Source organism: Lissotriton helveticus, chromosome 8 (assembly GCF_964261635.1).
Source record: "Lissotriton helveticus chromosome 8, aLisHel1.1, whole genome shotgun sequence".
Lineage (NCBI taxonomy): Eukaryota > Metazoa > Chordata > Amphibia > Caudata > Salamandridae > Lissotriton > Lissotriton helveticus.
The window spans coordinates 1,228,790,655-1,228,810,843 of NC_136069.1; the positions used below are offsets into that span (position 1 = coordinate 1,228,790,655).

The 20,189-nt window shown below is 46.3% G+C and overlaps 1 protein-coding gene across 1 annotated transcript in view; it reads right to left on the bottom strand.

The window, feature by feature from the left end:
- TSGA10 (testis specific 10) overlaps positions 1-19,458 on the bottom strand; it is a 529,263-nt gene extending 509,805 nt beyond the window's left edge. Inside the window, exon 1 of the mRNA XM_078658208.1 lies at positions 19,350-19,458. Coding sequence (XP_078514334.1) covers positions 19,350-19,406 — 57 coding nt within the window. The 5' untranslated portion in view covers positions 19,407-19,458. The remainder of the gene's footprint in view (positions 1-19,349) is intronic.
- Between the last annotated feature and the right edge of the window lie 731 nt (positions 19,459-20,189).

Consider the following 20,189-nt stretch of genomic DNA (forward strand, 5'->3'; position numbering starts at 1 on the left):
AAATGTGTATGATCCTTGTCCCTCCCCTAGAGTAATGGTACCTGTGCCACCAGGGTCAGGTTGAGGAATCTGGGCGGTAGAAAACTGTCTTACCAGTCTAAGGGACGATGTGTGGATGAATGTTGAGGTGTGCTGAGTAATGGGGTGTAAGTTCCCTGGGAGGAGGAGCTTGCTGAATCAACGATAATAATGTCCTTCCTTACCCCGCTGAATGTGTTGGATGCATCAAGTCCCCTTACCCCGCGGGTTATGTTTTAGATGTCAGGTGTCGCCCTGGCTGAATTTATGTTGCGTTGTACTGAGACCTGCTGGCGCTGCCGCGGCTCATCGTGTTGTGTTCTAGGTGTCAGGTGTCGCCCTGGCTGAATTTAGGTTGCGTTGTACTGAGACCTGCTGGCGCTGCCGCGGCTCATCTTGTTGTGTTCTAGGTGTCAGGTGTCGCCCTGACTGAATTTAGGTTGCGTTGTACTGAGACCTGCTGGCGCTGCCGCGGCTCATCTTGTTGTGTTCGTTGTACTGAGACCTGCTGGCGCTGCCGCGGCTCATCGTGTTGTGTTCTAGGTGTCAGGTGTCGCCCTGGCTGAATTTAGGTTGCGTTGTACTGAGACCTGCTGGCGCTGCCGCGGCTCATCTTGTTGTGTTCTAGGTGTCAGGTGTCGCCCTGGCTGAATTTAGGTTGCGTTGTACTGAGGCCTGCTGGCGCTGCCGCGGCTCATCTTGCTGTGTTCGTTGTACTGAGACCTGCTGGCGCTGCCGCGGCTCATCTTGTGTTGTGTTGTCCTGAGACCTGCTGGCGCTGCCGCGGCTCATCTTGTGGTGTTTTAGGTGTCAGGTGTCGCCCTGGCGGAATTCATGTTAAGTTGTATCCCGGACAAGGAAGACCTGCTGGCTCGGCCGCGGCTTGCCTTGGGGAGAGCTGAACGCTTAGTTCCCAGGTGGAAGACCAGTGGAGGGAGGAAGTTCCAAGACTGGTAGGAAGGTGTGTTCTGAGGGTGTTTCTCCTGGGAGAACGCGGAACCTCAGAAGTAGAGGTAGGGTGGGGCATTCTTGCCCGTGACCTCTGGTAAACCTGAGGGTGCGGACCCTAGGTGGAAGGAACCGTGGTAGTCGTGGCTACACTGAGAAAGGGAGTGGAGAATGGCTGTTGGGGGCCAGGGGTACCGCCCCCCCACTTCGGATTAGCAGGGACCAGTGGTATCTGGATGGCTTAGGGCCTGGTCCTAGTCATGGGCAACTAAGGAGTACCAGGTGGGTAGCCTGGTTGGACCTATGTCTTCATTTTTTTATTTTTTTTGGTTGTTTTTGTTTTAACTTTTATTATTTTTAATATGGATATGTTATTGGTCCGGCACTTCGGGCCGCGTCCACGTCCTACCGCCCTGCAGCAGGGAAGTCCATCCCGGTAGTGATTGGTCTCCCCTGCGTTTGGGCTGGGGGGGACATGTGTTGGACTTGGCCCGTCTGGCAGGTCCATCCCTGAAGTTGTGCTTAGTATATGTGACCGGGGGATGGTGAGTCCCCTCCTGAGTGTGTGCGTGGTGAGAGAGACCTGCCGCCCATAGGAATGCATGGGGGATGTATGTGGCTCTGGCAGTTCCCGATGCGTGGGGCGTGCCGGGCCGTGTTTGGTATGTGTGCGCTCGTGAGGTTGAATGCTACAAGATGACATATGTGGCATGCGTGTGGCTAGAAGGGAAGGGCCCCTTCTAGACCTTGGTGTGTGTGTGCAGTAGGTGTGCTGGCGCGTGATTGGCTGAAGCCGGCTGGGCCTTCCCCCACCAGGCTGGCCCCACCCCCCCCGGGGGTGCGTCCAGTGTCCCTGGCCTGGCCAGCACCAAGAAATTCCTTATAACCAGTTCCAGCTGGTTCTCTCCCTGCCTGCCCCTTTTGGAGACAAAGGGAGCTCCTGTATAAAAGGAGGGTGGGCCCTTTTCTCTCTCTCTTCTCTCTTCCTGCTTCTCCTGACTGGAACCCTGCCAGGCGCTGCTGCTGCGTGGGCTCAGGGTTGGCTGGCCTCCCTGGGCCCTGCCCTGCTCCTGAACTGCTGTTGGGCCTCTGCCCCTCCTAGGAGCTGCTGTACTCCTCCTGAGGTCCTGGACTCTCCCATGGACTTTGCTATCCGTGGTCCTAGCGCTTGGGAGCGCTCCCCTGCTATCCTAGCGCCTCAAGGCGCTCCATTCCCGCTTCTAGCACTTGGGAGCGCTTTCCTGCGGTCTTAGCGCCTGGAGGCGCTGCCTTTCTGCCCCCCGAGCCCCCAGCGAGTGTCTACCTCGCTTGCCCCCGTCAATGCTGCCCTAATCGAGGGAACCTGGCCCTCGTCAATCCACCCGGTATTCACCGCCGCAGCCCGGGACCCTTCGTGAGGCCCGCCCCCGGGCCGCGCTCTGAGTGGCTGGCGGCCCGGGCTGGGCTGATGACGTCCCCCCGGGCCGCGCTCTGATTGGCCGGCGGCCCGGGGAGCTGCAGCGAAGGACGGGGAGAGCCGAGACCTGCAGGGAGCGGCGGGAGCCTACTCCGCGCCCCTGCGTCCCCCCAGAAGAATGGCCGCTTCCCCCCGGGGCCCCCAAGAGCGAGAGGGAGCCCCGGAGAGCGAGGAGAGACCGGCGCGTCTCCTAGCCGGTGAGTGAGGCCGGAGGGGAGGCGGGGCATCGGGCCACATTGCCGGTGGCCGCCCCTCCCCTCCAGCGCGAGCACACATGTGCTCAGAGGCCCCCGAGGCCCCCAGTGATGCCGGGTCCCCCGGGGGGGGGCCCCGCTTGCCCGAAGCTTGACCCCTGAGCCCCGAGAGGCCCCGTGGGGCCTCCAGTGATGCCGGGTCCCCTGAGGGGGGGGCCCCGCCTGCCCGCAGCCTTGTCCCGAGCCCGTGGGGCTCCCACTATTCCCCGAGCCCAGCGAGGCTCCTACAATGCCTGAGCCCGAGAGGCTCCACCGTGACCATTTGGCCCTGAGCCCCGAGGAGGCTCCACCCCGTGCCCCTGACCCTGCCTGGGCCCCGAGAGGCTCCCTCATGGCCCGAGGGGCCGCCATTGATGTCGGGTCCCCCGAGGGGGGCCCCGCCTGCCCACAGTTGTCTCCCTGAGCCCCGCGAGGCTCCACCACGTGCTCCCCTGTTTCCCTGAGCCCCGAGAGGCTCCACCACGTGCTCCCCTGTTTCTCTGAGCCCCGAGAGGCTCCACCATCGCCCTCCTGTCCCCCTGAGCCGGCAAGGCTCCGCCAAGTCCCTCAGCGGCCCAGCACTTCGTGGGCCGCTGCCACGTTTAGGTTTGCCCGGGCCCTTTCAGGCCCCTTTGGACACCGAGACTCTAAGGCGCCCCTGCCCCAGGATGGTCATCTGGCCTAGGGGGTGCTACGGACTAATATGCATGTGATGCTAAGGATTACTATGTGTTGCCCTGCTGATTGACTATGTGTAGCCCTGCTGATGGGGGCCTCTGTTGTGTTATGTACCTTGTCCCTTCCAGCCTGAGTACCCAATGTCTCATGTATGTGATCCCTGGTCAGAGTGAGTCTACTGCTAGTTCTAGGAAGCTCCCAGGAGATATGTGTTCTAATGCCAGTTCCATCAGATGCGTACCACTGGCAGTGGTCCCTTGGCCCTGCCCTGTACCTTTTCCCTGGTAACCCCTGCCGTGCCTTGAACCCCTTGTAAAGTGTATGTTCCTATGTGTCCTGTCTAATACAAAGACTATTTTCATATATACTTCGTGTGGAGTTCCTTTTGTGGGAGGCCTGGGATGTTGCTGTTGGTGGGTGCGTGCGCAAATGCTTCACACATGTCCTCCGAGATAGGCCTGACTGCCCGCGCCGCGTTACCTAGAGGGCGAGCAGGGGTCGACTTTATATAGGAGTGGCGGTCTCTGACTGGCTGTGGCGCAAGCCCTGGCCGGCCGGGGGTCCCATTTCTTACAATTATTAATTGGTAATTAATTAAAATATAATTGTAATTCATTTTAATTGATTAATTGATAAATATGTTAATTTTAGTAATTTATTTTCTGTAGCGGGTTGTGGGTTTATAGGGGAATAGTGTGGGAAGTAATTTAATTATAATTAAATAAATATGTTATTTTATTTATTTTTATTTATTTAGAATTAATTGGTAATTAATTATTAATTGGTAATTATTTAAAATATAATTGGTAATTAATTTTAATTGATTAATTGATAAATATGTTACTTTTATTACATTATTTTCTGTAGTGGGTTGTGTGTTTATAGGGGAATAGCTTGGGAAGTAATTTAATTGTAAGTAATTATATATTTTAAATATTTGTTGTGTCTAATTTTTATTTATTTTTATATTGTAAATTAATTTATTGGTAATTGGTAAATAATTAGTATTAGTATGTAATTTTTATTATTAGTCAATTTTTATTTGTAATTTTAATTGATTAATTAATATATTTTATAAAATGTTAAAATATTTTAATTATTTTGTAATTGGTATTAATATTTATGTTATTTATATTTATATATGAAGTATTTACTTTCCCTACTATTGCACTCACTGGAGTGGGAATAGTAATTTTTACCCCTACGCTATCCAACGCTTTCCCTACTGTTGCACTCACTGGAGTGGGAATAGTAATTTTTACCCCTACGCTATCCAACGTTTTCCCTACTGTTGCACTCTCTGGAGTTGGAATAGTAATTTTTACCCCTACGCTATCCAACGCTTTCCCTACTGTTGCACTCTCTGGAGTAGGAATAGTAATTTTTACCCCTACGCTATCCAACGCTTTCCCTACTGTTGCACTCACTGGAGTGGGAATAGTAATTTTTACCCCTACGCTATCCAACGTTTTCCCTACTGTTGCACTCTCTGGAGTTGGAATAGTAATTTTTACCCCTACGCTATCCAACGCTTTCCCTACTGTTGCACTCTCTGGAGTAGGAATAGTAATTTTTATCCCTACGCTATCCAACGCTTTCCCTACTGTTGCACTCACTGGAGTGGGAATAGTAATTTTTACCCCTACGCTATCCAACGCTTTCCCTACTGTTGCACTCTCTGGAGTTGGAATAGTAATTTTTACCCCTACGCTATCCAACGCTTTCCCTACTGTTGCACTCACTGGAGTGGGAATAGTAATTTTTACCCCTACGCTAGCCAACGCTTTCTCTACTGTTGCACTCACTGGAGTGGGAATAGTAATTTTTAGCCCTACGCTATCCAATGCTTTCCCTACTGTTGCTCTCTCTGGAGTGGTAATAGTAATTTTTACCCTCTCACTATCCAATGCTTGCCCTACTGTTGCACTCTCTGGAGTTGGAATAGTAATTTTTACCCCTACGCTATCCAACTCTTTCCCTACTGTTGCACTCACTGGAGTGGGAATAGTAATTTTTACCCCTACGCTATCCAACGCTTTCCCTACTGTTGCGCTCACTGGAGTGGGAATAGTAATTTTTAACCTTACGCTATCCAACGCTTTCCCTACTGTTGCGCTCTCTGGAGTGAGAATAGTAATTTTTATCCCTACGCTATCCAACGCTTTCCCTACTGTTGCACTCTCTGGAGGGTGAATAGTAAATTTAACCCTCTCGCTATCCTACGGAAAAAATATTGTATATGTTTTGTTAATAATATGTGTATATATATATATATATCTATATATATATATATATATATATATATGTTTTAAAATTATTATTTGTTTTTTAAAGTTACATTAATTATTTATTAATTTTAAGTTTATTTAACTATTTTAAGTATGTTTAAATTAATTATATTTATTATTATATTACTTTAAAATTACTTTTAAGATATTTAAAAAATTCGATATATTGACTGTCTATATTTTTTCCTATCGATATTTTGGAGTCGATGTTTTTGTACTTACCTGTTTGTAGATAGAAAGTCGATACTCTGGCATTCTATATTTTTACCTCGATATTTTGGCAAGTCGATATTTTGACTGTCGATATTCTGTCAGTGATCCCATATTTATATAACTAGACTGTGTGGTTCTCGTTCACTTAACCCACACCATAAGATTAAGTGCTGGTAAAACAAGCTGCTTTACACTCCTTCTTGACTAAGCCTGAAAGCTGCTCTCCACAACTACAACTTAGAGAGCTTCCTAAGGTTGTCTAAGACCACTCAAATGACCATAAGGGTGGTCTGGAATTGTGCAGGGTGCTATATTTACATAAGTGAGCACCATATACTAAGCCAGTTTCATACAGTAGACTCCTTGCATAGGACCCTCAATGTGGCACCCTACACGTGGTAACATTGCTTGGACAAGCATGCACTGGAATTGGAGAAGCCCCCTACGTTCATGGAACAAAGAAGTGAATGCAATGTGGCCAGCATATACCTCAACTTGTTGTCAATTCATGTTGATCAGGATATCAGGCTTCAAGGTTTTGGTGGGCTTTAACTGGTTTAGGGCAGACAACGACCCTTTGACGTCCACCACACTACTTTCACTGTAGCTTACTCAAGGGAGGTGGTGTGGGCTAGTAATCCCCATTTGCAGGTGCGCAGAAATAACACTCAATAATTGATTGTCCAGTCTGTACTTTGCTTTATAAAAGTAAGAGTACATTTATTAAACACACACTACTCAATACTATGCACCAATTTGCAAATATACATAAGCTGTTGGAATCACTTTGTGATATTGCATAACATCTCCACCCATCACAAAGGGGGGTGGGGTCTAGTGCCGCCACTCCCATGTATGCACACCATCTTGCCCCCAATGCAGTTAGTTGAACATAACCTGGAGCGAGGGCCTTGCACACTGGCACCATCCCAGTGGCGACCCCCCCCCAGTATCCCAACAAGTATTTAAAATAGGTAACCCTGTCTTGGTGACACACAACCCTGACTGAGCATTTTCTACTGACCATGATGTATGCACCTTGACATCTTAAGGGCTAACAGTCTGGGTTCTTCACCTAAGCGCAGCAGCAAGAATACATGTTTAAGCATCACTGTAGAACGAAAGTACTCATCACATTTGTGCCTCATCAGAATGCATTGTAATTACAGCCCCTAATGCCATCACAGATGAAATCACAGGATTACGCATAGCCAGACACCCTAGCAGGAATGTCTGACAACATAACCCCACTTTGCTTATGACATCACCTTACACAAGCACTTCACATTACCCTTGTGACCATCAGCCCCTCTAAAAGAAAAAAAACATTAGTAAATGCACTACGGGTGCAATTACACCTCTTCACCTCCATGGGATGCCCTTCTCCAGACATTCCCAACTCAACCCTTCTTTCTTTGATGCACTTCTCAATACACCCTCAGCTGTAGAACAAAAGTTTCAACCCACAAGGTGTTAAATGCTGGCTGAGCCCTTGAGGGGTTATTCTTTTCAAGTCCCTATGTGACTTAGGGAAGGATTTCCAGTTTGGTGCTGGGGGAGACTGCACTTCTCAAGCAGATCCCCCTGCACCTTTGCGCCCATGCGGCGGTGACCCCATCCTCCTGGGGCCCCCACAATCAAAGGAAATCGCAGGTTTCCCTTGCAGGCCGGTCCTGGCCTGCAAGGCATTATGGGAACTCCTGCATGTTTGATGAGTGGCTCTCCCGCTGTGCTGGGGAAAGCCGCGCTGTCGGTCCTTTGCTGCGATTGCCTCCATTTGGAGGATGTGGTCCCACCCGGACCCCCAGGTGAGTAATCCAGCACGGGGAGCCCACCCCGGGGCGATCAGCACTTTTTTCAGGGGCTCGGTCCCACCCGGGCCCCTTGCACCACACTCTGTCTTTCTTTCCATTCAGGGAAGCCCGGCACCACCCACATCACCCGCTGAAGGACAGCCCAGGGAGCCCACCCGTGGCTGCTCCTGCTGGCTCCCGCTCGGCCTGCACCTCTGTGTGTGGCCGCGGGAGCCGGTGCGCCCCTGCTGGTCTGCCTGCTCTGGCAGGCAGATGCTGAAACCTCCTCTGCCTCACCAGACCTTGGACTTTCCCCACCCACCTGCCAGCACTCGGGGCCCGGGAATGGGATCCCGGGCCCCGAACATCTTTGCGGGGGGGGAGGCGCGACAGCGCTCCCCCATCCAGCGTCGGCGGGGGCCAGGGTGGGCTCCTGGCACCCCAAAGGGGGCATTTTCACAGGGAGCGCAACAGCAATCCCCAACTTTGCTTCGGGCCCGGGAATGGGCCCCTCTTCTCCTTTTCCCAGGGGGGCGTGACAGCGCTCCCCTGCCTCCGGTTTCGGCGGGGGCCAGGGTGGGCTCCTGGGACCCTGCAGGAGGCCTTTTTCACAGGGAGCGCGATGTTGCTCCCTGACTGTTCTTCGTGTGGAGGCAGCCCCCAGGACCTGACCCACCTCGGTGGCACTTCTGGGATGGCGGCGGAGCCCCACACGCTTTGTTGCTGCACCTCAGGGGTCAGAGGTCGCCTACTTTCTGGGGGGCATATCTCGGCCCCCAGGGGTCCGATCTTCATGCTCTTGGTCTCCTTTTGCTCCTGGTGGCGCTCCCCAGCCACTGGGACCACTCTCTTTTGCCCTCCTTGTCTTCAAGAGGCTGCAGTCTGCATGGAGCTTTCTTCACTGGCTCCCTGCGCCAGCCTTTCGCCTGCTCTCCTCCTGGACCTCTCTTCTCCCTGCGCAGAGGCCTCTGCTTCTGTCCACTGGTTCTGGACTTTTCTCCTGGTGTGGTTCCAGACCCTGGGGGCAGTCAGGGGGTTCTTCCTTCCAACTGCCCATTGCGCCAGGCTCCAGCACCTTCTGCTTCAGCAGACCACCCCCCAGAGAGAGCTTCTCTTTCTGTTCAAGCACTTTTTAAAAGTTGAGTAGGGGGCTGGCAGAAAGTCTCTGTTTGTCCTATCAAACATCGACACTTCACTTCACTGCCCCTGCCCCCTCCTTCCTGCCCAGCCTCTGGGTTTGTTCAAAATGACTTCATCCAGGGTCTCTTGCCACATGGTCTCTGAAAAAGCCCCTTCCCCCCTCGCTGCATTCCCTCCATGGTGCAGCCTGGTGCCTGGCACCCAGTGATAGCTGCTGATGGATGAGCCTGTAGCCCCACCCATCTTTTCTTCGGGGAGAGGAGGCCTTAGCTTGTGGAAGAAAGGTTATCAATCCATCCTACTGAGGTCAGCCCTCAGCCAGGCCCTCGTTATGGCTGACTCAGAGAAATGTGATATTTCTGGATGACCCAAAAGCAGTGCAAATTTTACTTTGGACTCTGCAGAATACTCCTTTTCACATCTGTTACAGTGGACTTTAGTGCGTGTCTGGAATCTGTAGGCCTTATGAAAGTTACTCTAGCCCATGGGCTCCACATCCCCATGAAGTGAAAAACAGTAAAACACACTGACTTTTCCTGGCATGTTTCTTCCGGTGTATAAAGCCCCTTCCATGTCAACACCCCATTCTGCATAAGTCCTGCCACACCAGTCTATCTGCACCAGCTCTTTGGCTGCGCATGCTAGGAATCTCCCCTGCGCAGACCCTACACGCGTGCACACGCATGTGCACGTATCTGCATGTAACCAGCCCGGTGTCCCTTACTCCAGCTGCTGCACAGTGGCCTAGTCAAGCCAGGGGGACACCAGTAAAATCCCCATGCAGTCTCTTTCATTATGAGTTTACTGTGGGTGAGTCCCAACTTATGAGGCTCCCCCACAGTAAAAGCTCAACAATTAGGTGCTCAAAAAGCAAATAATCCGGGCGGTCCATAGTGTCAGAACCACCTTCGAACACCATTGAATTCTTGGCCTCTCAGCTGTGACATCGCACTAGTATTGATACCACCTTTCTTATCAGTTCCTCACACACAACACTGTGGTGTCCCACAGGGGTCCATCATATCCCCTCTTCTATTCAACATCTACCTAACCTCCTTACCAAACCTTATTAGATCATTCAACTTTACCTGTTAGAACTATGTAGATAACACCCTAATCATATTTAAACAATGATGGCCTGAAAGACTTCTACAATTTAAAACTTGAGGACTACCTTTGGGCGAAAAACACATAGATGATGAATAACTATCTAATGCTAAATACCCAAAAGACAGAGCTTATAACCTGCGGACAATGACAAAAAAGCAGCCTGCCACCATATGGCATAAGGAAACCCAGGGGTAACAATGGATTCAGACCTATGTTTGACACTGCATTTTAACAAAAAAACAGACTGCCTTCTACACATTGAAAACCCTATGTTACATCCTCTCATACCTTGGATACCAACAGAAACTACAAGCCATCTTCACACTTGTAGTCTTCAAGCTTGACTATGCCAACAGCTTACACCATGGCGCAGCATTCATAATACACAGAATACAACGCATCCAAAAGGCTGCTGCAAGATTTTCTCTCTGCCTTCGCCCAAGAGAACATTACTCCAGTCTTACACTCACTCCACTGGTTACCTATAGAAAGAAGGGCAATGTTTAAGGAACTTTGCATTGTTCACAAAGTCTCTTAGGAAAAGGACTGCTGTACCTATAAGTAAAATGTAAGCAATACAAACAAATTAGTACACTTTTTTTCTTCTTTTTTTTCTTTTTTTGTCCTCATACCACCATTGTGTCCAAATTGCAGCCTGCCAGCTGTTCTGTACCTCCCCAGGCTTTTTGCGATATCTCAATAGTCCTGCGCACGAGCCCATCCAGTAACGTGGTTGCAAGTTCCACGCAGGTGTAATCATAGAACTAATACAGTTAAGTTCTTATTATGCCATTCCAATTCAGAAAAGCCTCCCAGATCTTAGAATGCGTTTTAGTCCCTAAACCTGTATCCTTTTTACAAGTGCTTTTTGCCGCATGGAACCAGTCTATGTCCGAGGGGTGGAACAGCTTCTATCCATGTTTTACAAATTTCTCGCCTAGATAGGAGAACCAGATAAAAGAGCAGGGCCTGCTTATCCCTAGTAAGGGTCAAAATCAGCTTCTCTTCTACTCCCAACATTATTATTGTAAAACTTATTTTTATGTTGGCACAAAGAATTTCATTTATAGCCTTTTCCACTATGTACCAGTAATCCTTCAACAGAGGGCATTCAAAAAACATATGTCTGTCATGGGCACAAAGCGCACCACATCTATGACATCTTGGGGCGACATCTGTTACAAACTTTGCCAATTTATATGGTGTCCAATAGAGCCTGTTGACCGTAAAAAAATGATTCCTTTTTAAGTTCGATGGTTTAACTACGTTATAAAGCAACTTAAAGGAAAGTTGCCACATTTTCTGTGGCTCCGACATCTACATCGCACCATCCCAAATCTCATAGGGTGCTTTGATTTTTTTCTCTTCAAAAGACACCAAGGTTTGATACCAATCACTTACTTCCTTCTTCATTGGGGTTTCAATCTGTAGTTTTTTTTCAAACTCCAAAATCCTTCAGTCTCGTTCCTATTCGCCTACCCCAGGACAGTAACTGCAGATACTTAAATCTTGAGAGGGATTCCCCCTGTCTTTGCCCACAATATTTCCCATAGCACGACCTCTTTCATCATCATAAGGTCCCGCCAAAACTCTATTCCTGCCCTCCTAAGTGGGATACTTAATTGATCTTGCAAACATTCCGGCTTGCCCGGTGAATCCCAGATTGGTGCCCCCCCCCTGAATAGTATCCAATTCCTAGTGCGCTCCTTCTTCTGACCCACATAATTTGTGCTGCCTTTAACGTCTTCAATTTTACCTTTAAAAAAAGTATTTGCCCCAATTTATACAAAAACCTTTTGCGCCCCACTCTTTAACTATCACCTCTAGCAGCCCACCCCACACCCTGTGCCCCGGTGTACATAATAACACTCTACAGTTCTTAAACAGAAATGCCATGCAATATAACCTTAGGTCTGGTAGTGCCAGCCCTCTATTTGCCAATTTGCGCCGCAATTTCTTCCAAGACATACATGCTCTCCTACACAAAACTGGCCACACAAAACTGGCCAATTTGCCCTGTATTTTGTCTATCAGACCTCTCGGGAAAGTAAGAGGTATACAATTAAAAAGAAATGTAAGCTTCGGCAATAACGGCATTTTAATAAGATTAACCCTTCCATATAACGTTAGTGGAAGATTTTTCCACCTAATTAGAACTTTCTCAATATCCTTAGCAACCCTCTCTAGATTATGTTGCGGTATATCCTGTAATGTATTGACAATACTAATTCCCAAATACCTAAACTCCCTCTGGATACTCCCCCTCCAATCTGGAATATTCCAGCACATAGTCCCATTTTTTCCCCTTATTTACTAGGTATCCTGAATAGGCCCCGTATTCTTCTGCTAATCGTTCTACTCTTGGGATTGTGATGGCAGGATCTGCTGTGTAGATAATATGATCGTCCGCATACAAAGCGATTTTTTTTCTAAATGCTCCCACAAGGAAAGCCATGACCTGGATATCTTGATGGAGCGCCTGGGTGAAAGGCTCAATATATATATTAAACAACAAAGGGGAAATTTGGCAGCCCTGTCTCGTCCCTCTAAAGATCATAAAACTCTTAGTAAGAGTGCCATTAAGGAAAATCCTAGTCATTAAACGATGATATAGGTCTTTTAATGTACTTAAAAAAGAGGGCCCAAACCCGATGATCTCCAGTACTGCCCATAAATACTCTCAGTAGACTCGGTCAAAAGCCTTGGCGGTGTCCAATGTGACCACCGCCAAAGGAGCCGACCTTGCTGTAGCTATATCAATACACCCAATTAATTGCTGGGTCAATTCATGCATTTGTCTCCAAGGGATAAACCCTTTTTGGTCTTCATGTATCAGCTGAGATACAACTCTAGACAGCCTCCCTGCTAAAATGCTGACAAAGATCTTATAATCTGCATTAAGCAGGGATATTGGGCAATACGATTCTGCCTTTATAGGGTCCTTAGCAGGTTTTAAAATCAGGACTATAAAGGCCTCCCTCCAGGATTCTGGGACCTCCACCTCCCCCCTGTAAATCATATTAAACAGACTTTCCCAAACAGGTAATATTTCTTCTGTTACCATTTTCTATACCTCTGATGGAACAGCGTTGAGCCCTGTTTAGATCTTTTAATTGCTCCCCTGATCTCTTCTTGAGTAATTGGGGCTTCCATCATTTCCTTCCCTTTCTCATTCATTACAGGAAGGCCAAGCCAGCTAAGCCAGCTTCTTAACTTTGGAGAATCAGGAATGATAGTTTCCTTATAAAGTTGCGAAAACAGCGCTACTATATGTTCCTGCATAGTTTCCCAGCTGTCCAACTTCACCCCTGAATCGCTTCTCAGCTCCTTTATATCATTTCTTGATCTTTCTACTCTGGCTTTCCAAGCTAGCAAGACTCCTGCTTTCTCGTCATACTCAAATTCCTTCATATTCTCTGCTTGCCATCTTGCATTACACTTTCGTTCCAGCCTGATTTTAAATTCTAGTTTGACCTCTTCTAGCCTCCTTTCGGTCTTCTCCCTTTCCTCTCCCGAGCTTATAGTGTGCAACACCTCCTCTAAAATCCCAACCTCCTTTTCCAAATTCTCTAGTTCTTCCCTGTCTTCTCGGTTTTTAGGACAGTTGAGACTTTTTAGGATCCCCCGCATATATGCCTTAAAGGCATCCCATACAATTCCTGGGGAAGCAGTTTCTTTGTTGTTGACAAAATACTCTGTTACTGCTTTTTTTCAGAGCTGTCTCCACCCCCTCTTCTAGACGCAGGGCGCGCTTTAGCATTCATCTCTTCGGTGACTACGGTCCTAGTGCTTGTAAGGTTATTATTACAGCTGAATGGTCTGAAATAGTTCGATCTTTTTAATATTCGTTACAAAGCATCTGTCAAATAAAAAATAATCTAATCTAGAAAAGTGATGGTGTTTTTTACTGTGATACTTGTACCCCCTCATCCTCCCTTTCAGATATCTCCACACATCCAAGAAATCGAGAACCTGTATCATACTTATCAGGGCGTTCCCCCTTCTAGGGACATATGTACTCTCCCTTCTTGTTGAGCGGTCCAATGCAGGATCCATCAGTACATTAAAGTCCCCACACACAATTGCAGAGGCTGGAATTCCCAGCAGCCTCAGTTCTAAATCTACAATGTACTGTGGATTATCCTTGTTGGGCCCGTAAAACCCCACACATAAGAAATCCCTATCTGCCCACTTCAAACGAACTACAGCCCATCTGCCCGAGCTATTCGTACTCGACTCCTTAAATTCTATCCCACATCCACCCATAACTAGGATTGCTACTCCCTTACAACATTGTGGCTGATCTGAAGCAATCACATTTTGAACCCAACCACACCTACCAAACAGCTCCTTACTTTCATTTGCTAATAAGTGCATCTCCTGTAAAATCATAATTTGTGCTTGTCTATTTTTTAAATATTCCATCACTTTCTTCTGTCTGGGTTTAGACCTAAGACTATTCGCATTCCATGTGGAATGTTAGCCATAATGCTTCCCAAGATGTTCTGTTCCTTGCTTCTTTACTATTTTATTGAATTTCTCCTGCATAAAAGGTTCTGGGGACTTTTTTTGTTTTTTATCCCACTGCTCCCCACCGTTTCTCCCCCACCACTTTCCCACCCCACACTCCTACACCTACCCTGGGGAACCCTCCATATCTTTTTAGGCATAACAATGCCTCTGGGTGTACCATTGGGGGAATTCCGCTAATAGATTCAAACTTTCACACTTTAGAGAGCGATCTATCCTGTAGCCCTGCCGGTTATTTAGCAGTATCTCCCTTTCTGATCCTGTCAATTAATGATTCCACATCTTCAACAGTCCGGAAATTATACATTTGATTGTTCCACATGATACGCAGCATTGCTGGGAATTTCAGCTGGACTTTTGCTCCCATCTTCCGGAGCTCCTCCATCTTGCCGCCTAACTCCCACTGCCTCTGTTCTATAGCCCAACCCTACCTAAGCGAGGCCCTGACATCGCAAGCTCAAAGTAAAACACTTTTTATGAGACTTATAATGTTACGTATCTCCGATTTTCATCCAGCATGGGCATGCAAGTGGGAAAATACAGAATGTAGGCTGTGCTCCTTCCCAAAGGAATCCTGGCTGCACCTCCTGTGCTACTGCCCCAAACTAAATAATGAACGTCGGCACCTCCTTCGTCTTATCTGTATTGCCAATGGAGCAAAGACCTGCAGAGAAGCCTCAGCCTTATGCTTTCCCAAATCAAAGTCAATGACTTTAGCAAGACTGCGGAAATTCACGCACCTGAGCAGGATTGCCTTAAAGAATTTGCAGGAATGCAATCTTGTAACTGACACGCCAAATCCTGCAGAAGCAAGCAGCCTGGCCCCTGACATGCACTGAGGAGTGCCGCCCTTTTAATCAGAATTATCAAGTTTGAGTATTTTTAAATTCTTTAATAATTATTATGTTGGATGGTTACACCCTGTAGCCTAGCGACTATTGTGCTTGTTCCATTTTAAACCCAAGGTGCATGCCTTGCGCATTGTATGTTAATTTTACTCACTATATATCCTCTGTTCTCCACCTGCCCAGTCTCTTTCGGATCCCATGTGGACCGCCCTAACTGTGTGCTTGTATGCCACTGCTCTAGAAAGCTTGCCCATCACCCTTTCCCGTCCTGATGAAGACCCACTTGTAAGGGACCACTTGCCCTACACCGTTCTGGGTCGAAACATAGACAACCATCCCGCGTACCAGCTTTTACCCTTAGCACGAATTGTATTGCTGACTCCAGAAGTTTGGCTGCTCAAAATTAAACGATCATTTGATGTACAAATGTCTGACTCCCGTTTGAAGCCAGTTGTATATTTTGTTTTTCTTTTGCTTCTAAATAAGTATGTTTGACCTGCATCACGTTCCCTACCTTGCACTACTTCCTACCACTCCACGTTCCCCCGTGTCAATTGATATACTCATGTAATGTACCTAAATATGATTTTGAGTACTTTGTGATGAAATAACATTGTACTCTAAAGCTAACATATTTCTCTTGATTCATGTGCTTAGGCTATTGATATTTATCTGTCCTCCTGTTCTGGGACCCCTCTCTCTGTACTACTACATACCCAGGTCTCAGTGACTTCTTTTTGGGTTCACCGTACTTTGTGTAACGTCTTAATGCTTGGGCACGCTGGACAGTTGCCAGGGGGCCCCATGAGCATAGGGGCCCCATGCAGACCAAAATGTAACACTAATTTTCTGTTAAATATTTTTATGCTCTGAGTGGTTGTGTAGGCAGGGCCTAGTACACTGCCTTGCCCAGTGGCTTATAATGCTGTTAAGACGGCCCTGTGTTTCAGTTTTGTTTAAATTAAGCATTCGCTCTTACACTTAGGAATGTTTTTGCCAGTTTTAAGTTTTATTTGCTTTTTTCAGTGTACCACGTTCTGAACAAGTATCAAGTAATATTTCAAACTATGTTTACTTACCCTCCTCCTCTCAAATGGTTATTTTTCTAAGCACAAAGGGCAGCAGGCAATACATTACTGTACTGGGACACCTGAAAGCTGACAGCCTCAGTGAATTAACTTAGCTGTTGTCAGGCAACACACCTCCTGATCTGAAAGATTATTGTGAAGATTGGATTTTTTTTCCACCTGTGGCATTCCAATGAAACCAACAAATGGTGGTGATAGAATACAGTGATGCCTTAAAAGTCCAACCCAGAAGCATACTATGGCAGCCAGCAGCAGCTCCGTTGAAATGACTGAGGAGCATTGTCGCACTACCTGGCTCAGAGCCAGCAAATGAAAAATAAAATGATGTTCTTACATCGTTTTATTTTGCATTTGCCGGCTCTGAGCCAGCGCTGTAGGGAGGGGCAGGGCCGAGGCATGGGAGGGGGTAGGAGTAGTGCTATGTGCACTCCCTAAGTGCTCATGTGTGTTTGGCCAGCCGACTTAGGCCGACTAAAACACACATGCGCACTTAGGTTTCTCCAGTACGGCTGCATTGAGCAGCTGAGCTGGAGAAACCCTCTCATACTCCCTGGCCTGAGCAAGCATTTTTCTATCCCACTCAGGCCAATCCCTGCGCTGCTCCTCAGCACAGGTATTGGATGGGAGTCTGTCCAAGGGGCTGCTGGGACCAGGAAGTGGAGAGGCAGCGCAACACGATGCTGGAGGCGGCCGGCGGCTAAAGGTACAATTAAAAAAAGTTGAATCTACTTTTTAACACCGCTCGCAACCCTCCCACGCGAACCCCCCCGACACTCCCCCCAGCACTCCTTCCACCCTCCTCACCACCCTTTGTTTGTGGCGGCTTCCACTGATGGCAGCACAACCAATTACAAATCTAATCATTCCATTTCACACACCAGAGCCAAAAGTAGATACTAATCCTACTAGGCTGTGGCATACTTGAATGCCTCTTTCCAACATTCAAAAAGCCAACTCTAGAAAGGAAGATGGATGAGCTAAAATGTGGGATGCATTTGGGCAAGGTGCACTGAATGTCCTAATGCAGTAACATTATTATGGTTTCCATTAGCATTACATTTTTGGCTACAACAATAAGCTAAGCTGTGCACAGATCTAAGTGCAAGTGGGACAAGGTACATGAATGTAAGTATCGTCAAAGCATGCTAGTATCTATAACTTTAATTTGCATTAATTATTGCCCACCTTTACAATATGATGTGTGAACCTAGGGCTAGGCAGCACTAAACTAACAAAGTTGTTAGTGTGCTTTTTTATTTTGTGCTCCACACTACATATTTAATTTTATGTTTTTAGATCTATCTGAATCTGTTCACAGATTGCACTATACAGTACGCTTAGCAGCACTGCAAAAGTACTACTAAAAGTACTGCAAAATGCTGTTCGTAAACTTACATATGGAGACCTCTGCATCTCTTGTTTTTTCTTTGTGGAGATCACTCCCCCAGTTGTAGTGGGCTCCGCACACATAGGGGGAGGAACCTGGGGGAGCGTCTGGAAAATGGAAAATACTTACTGCTTAAATGGGAAGTGGTTAGGGAGGGGCAACGATGGCCGTGAGAAGGGGTAAGCAAGGGTTAGGGAGGGATATGAAAATACAATCGCCAGTCCCTAAAAGAGTAAGATGATTGCTATTCACAAACTGCACTTCTGAAGTTACGACAGCCAAAAAGGACACAAAACTGAAATTTACCCCAGAATACCCTTGAAGTTAGTCCAGTAGCACACATGGTCATTCACAGGTACTGCAGCACACTTCCAGAAGAAGTTAATGGAGGCATGGCCTTAAAAGGACACCCAATAGAAAATGTCAAATGAAATAAATGTTTTCAATTTTTTAAATGTACACATATGTATATATTTTTTTAAGTGTTAAATGTTATATAGGCAGTGTAAAATTACAATTGATCTAATTTGTTTTAATAATATTGACTAAATAATAACTACAATCGAAAAATGATAGTGATGGTGTTTTTATAAATTATACTTGATAATATTTATAAATTAAAATAATATATTGCATTTATTTATTTATTTGTTAAACATTTAAATTGTTGAGTGAATGTGCAGATTGTTTTTAAATTCTAGGTTAATAATAATTATTTTAAGTTAATTTACATTTTGTACATTAAACATTTTTCATTTTTAACATAATTATTTAAATTGTAAATAATTATTATATTTTATTATTTTTCTATATACTTTATGATAGTGAGCTGCCAATGTATGAAAATGTTAGTAGTAGTAACTTTTCACTTGTAAATTCTGCTCTATCAGGTTCCTGCCCCTGTTTTGATTGACTGTAAGCCTGCACCTAATAGAAAATTTAAATTTGGAAATGGTGAATACTCGGGGCTTTAAGTGGGCTAGGTCTGGCCGGTGCTGAGCATCAGCAGTTCTATAAAGCAGGTGCCGAAACAGGTCTCTATCCGGCTGTCCATTTTTGCCCTCACCCGCTGTAAAAAAAAAAAAATCTTAACTCTGCACCAGCACCACCCTTCACTCCCTTTAAGGTAACTTCCAAAGGACTCGTTATAGTTCTTTTCAGTCTCATTATTTCAGAACGGAAGTATTTTCAATATTATATGCAACAAAGCCACAGTTGTTGCTTATGTATTTTATGCGCCTAACAGCCATTGACAAAGGCGATAGCCCTAGCTTGTTGTAGGTATTCTTACTTATTGTATTATATATCTAGATTCAATCACAGAAGCAGCAAAATAACAGTCGAGCAGCACACTATGCTAGACACAGATTATTAGCTCACTCGTTTTAAACTGTTCCCCTAACTACATCGTCCAAGCCCCTTTGAGAGACCCCCCAGTTATTTCATCCCACTTAAAGCTGTGAATACTTACTAGGTGAAGTAGTAAGTTAACACCTGAGTAAATCTACACATGTAAATTTACCTTTGTGAATATGTCCCTCATAACCCAATGGAGGAAAGAAATACGTTTTGTGAGAAGATACTTTGCACATTAAAAGGCACTTTATACACACCTTCACCTCTGTAAGCGGTTTCTCAGGCACATTATGAATGTTTGCAGTTGAAGAATTCTCCATTTTTGTCAGCGTGCTCTTGAATGAGAATTGTGAGGAGATCTGATATCCTGACTCTAATGAAGGTCAGAAAAACCACTCGAATCTCTTCAGTGCTTTAGTGAAAATGGATTTCTGAAAGCTTGGCCGTTTTCAGTGTGTACCCTGCAAGTCCGGGCACGTTTCAAATCAACCGACCTAACAGTTTGCCAATGACTTAAATGTTTGTTTCCTTATTTCCACGTGTAAACACAGCACTAAAGTCAAGAATACAGTGGCTGGCAGGTTCTTGCAGTGTTTACGTACGGTGCTGTGTTTTTTCCGGGTTCCTTCTAACGCTCTGAAGAAGTCATTTCCGGAAGTTTCCTGATACAGTAACGGCACTGTTGATTGATGTATGGGCTGTGTTTGTGTAAGGACCACAAACGTCTCCAATGGGGAAAACTTTACCTAAACAGAATAATCACTGTGTAATTGGTTAGCAGCTGTTCAATAGAACAATTACCTGGAAAGGCAAACTCGGTTCCTCGTATATGCTACCTCTAAAAAGATGGGACAACGGCATTGGGATCTGGGTATGGCATCTTGAATTATGCGGTACAGACAGTGGAGGACCACATAATTTGGCAAAAATGACTAAATTATGTAAAGGCAAATGATACAATACAATGCAAAATATTTGGTATCAGCATTTCTTCTCTATTTTGCCATTTTAAAGCGTACTAATGCATTCTTGCAAACATTTTCACCTCATTAGTACGGTCTTAAAACCCGAATATCGCTATTGAAAGATGACCAGTGAACCTT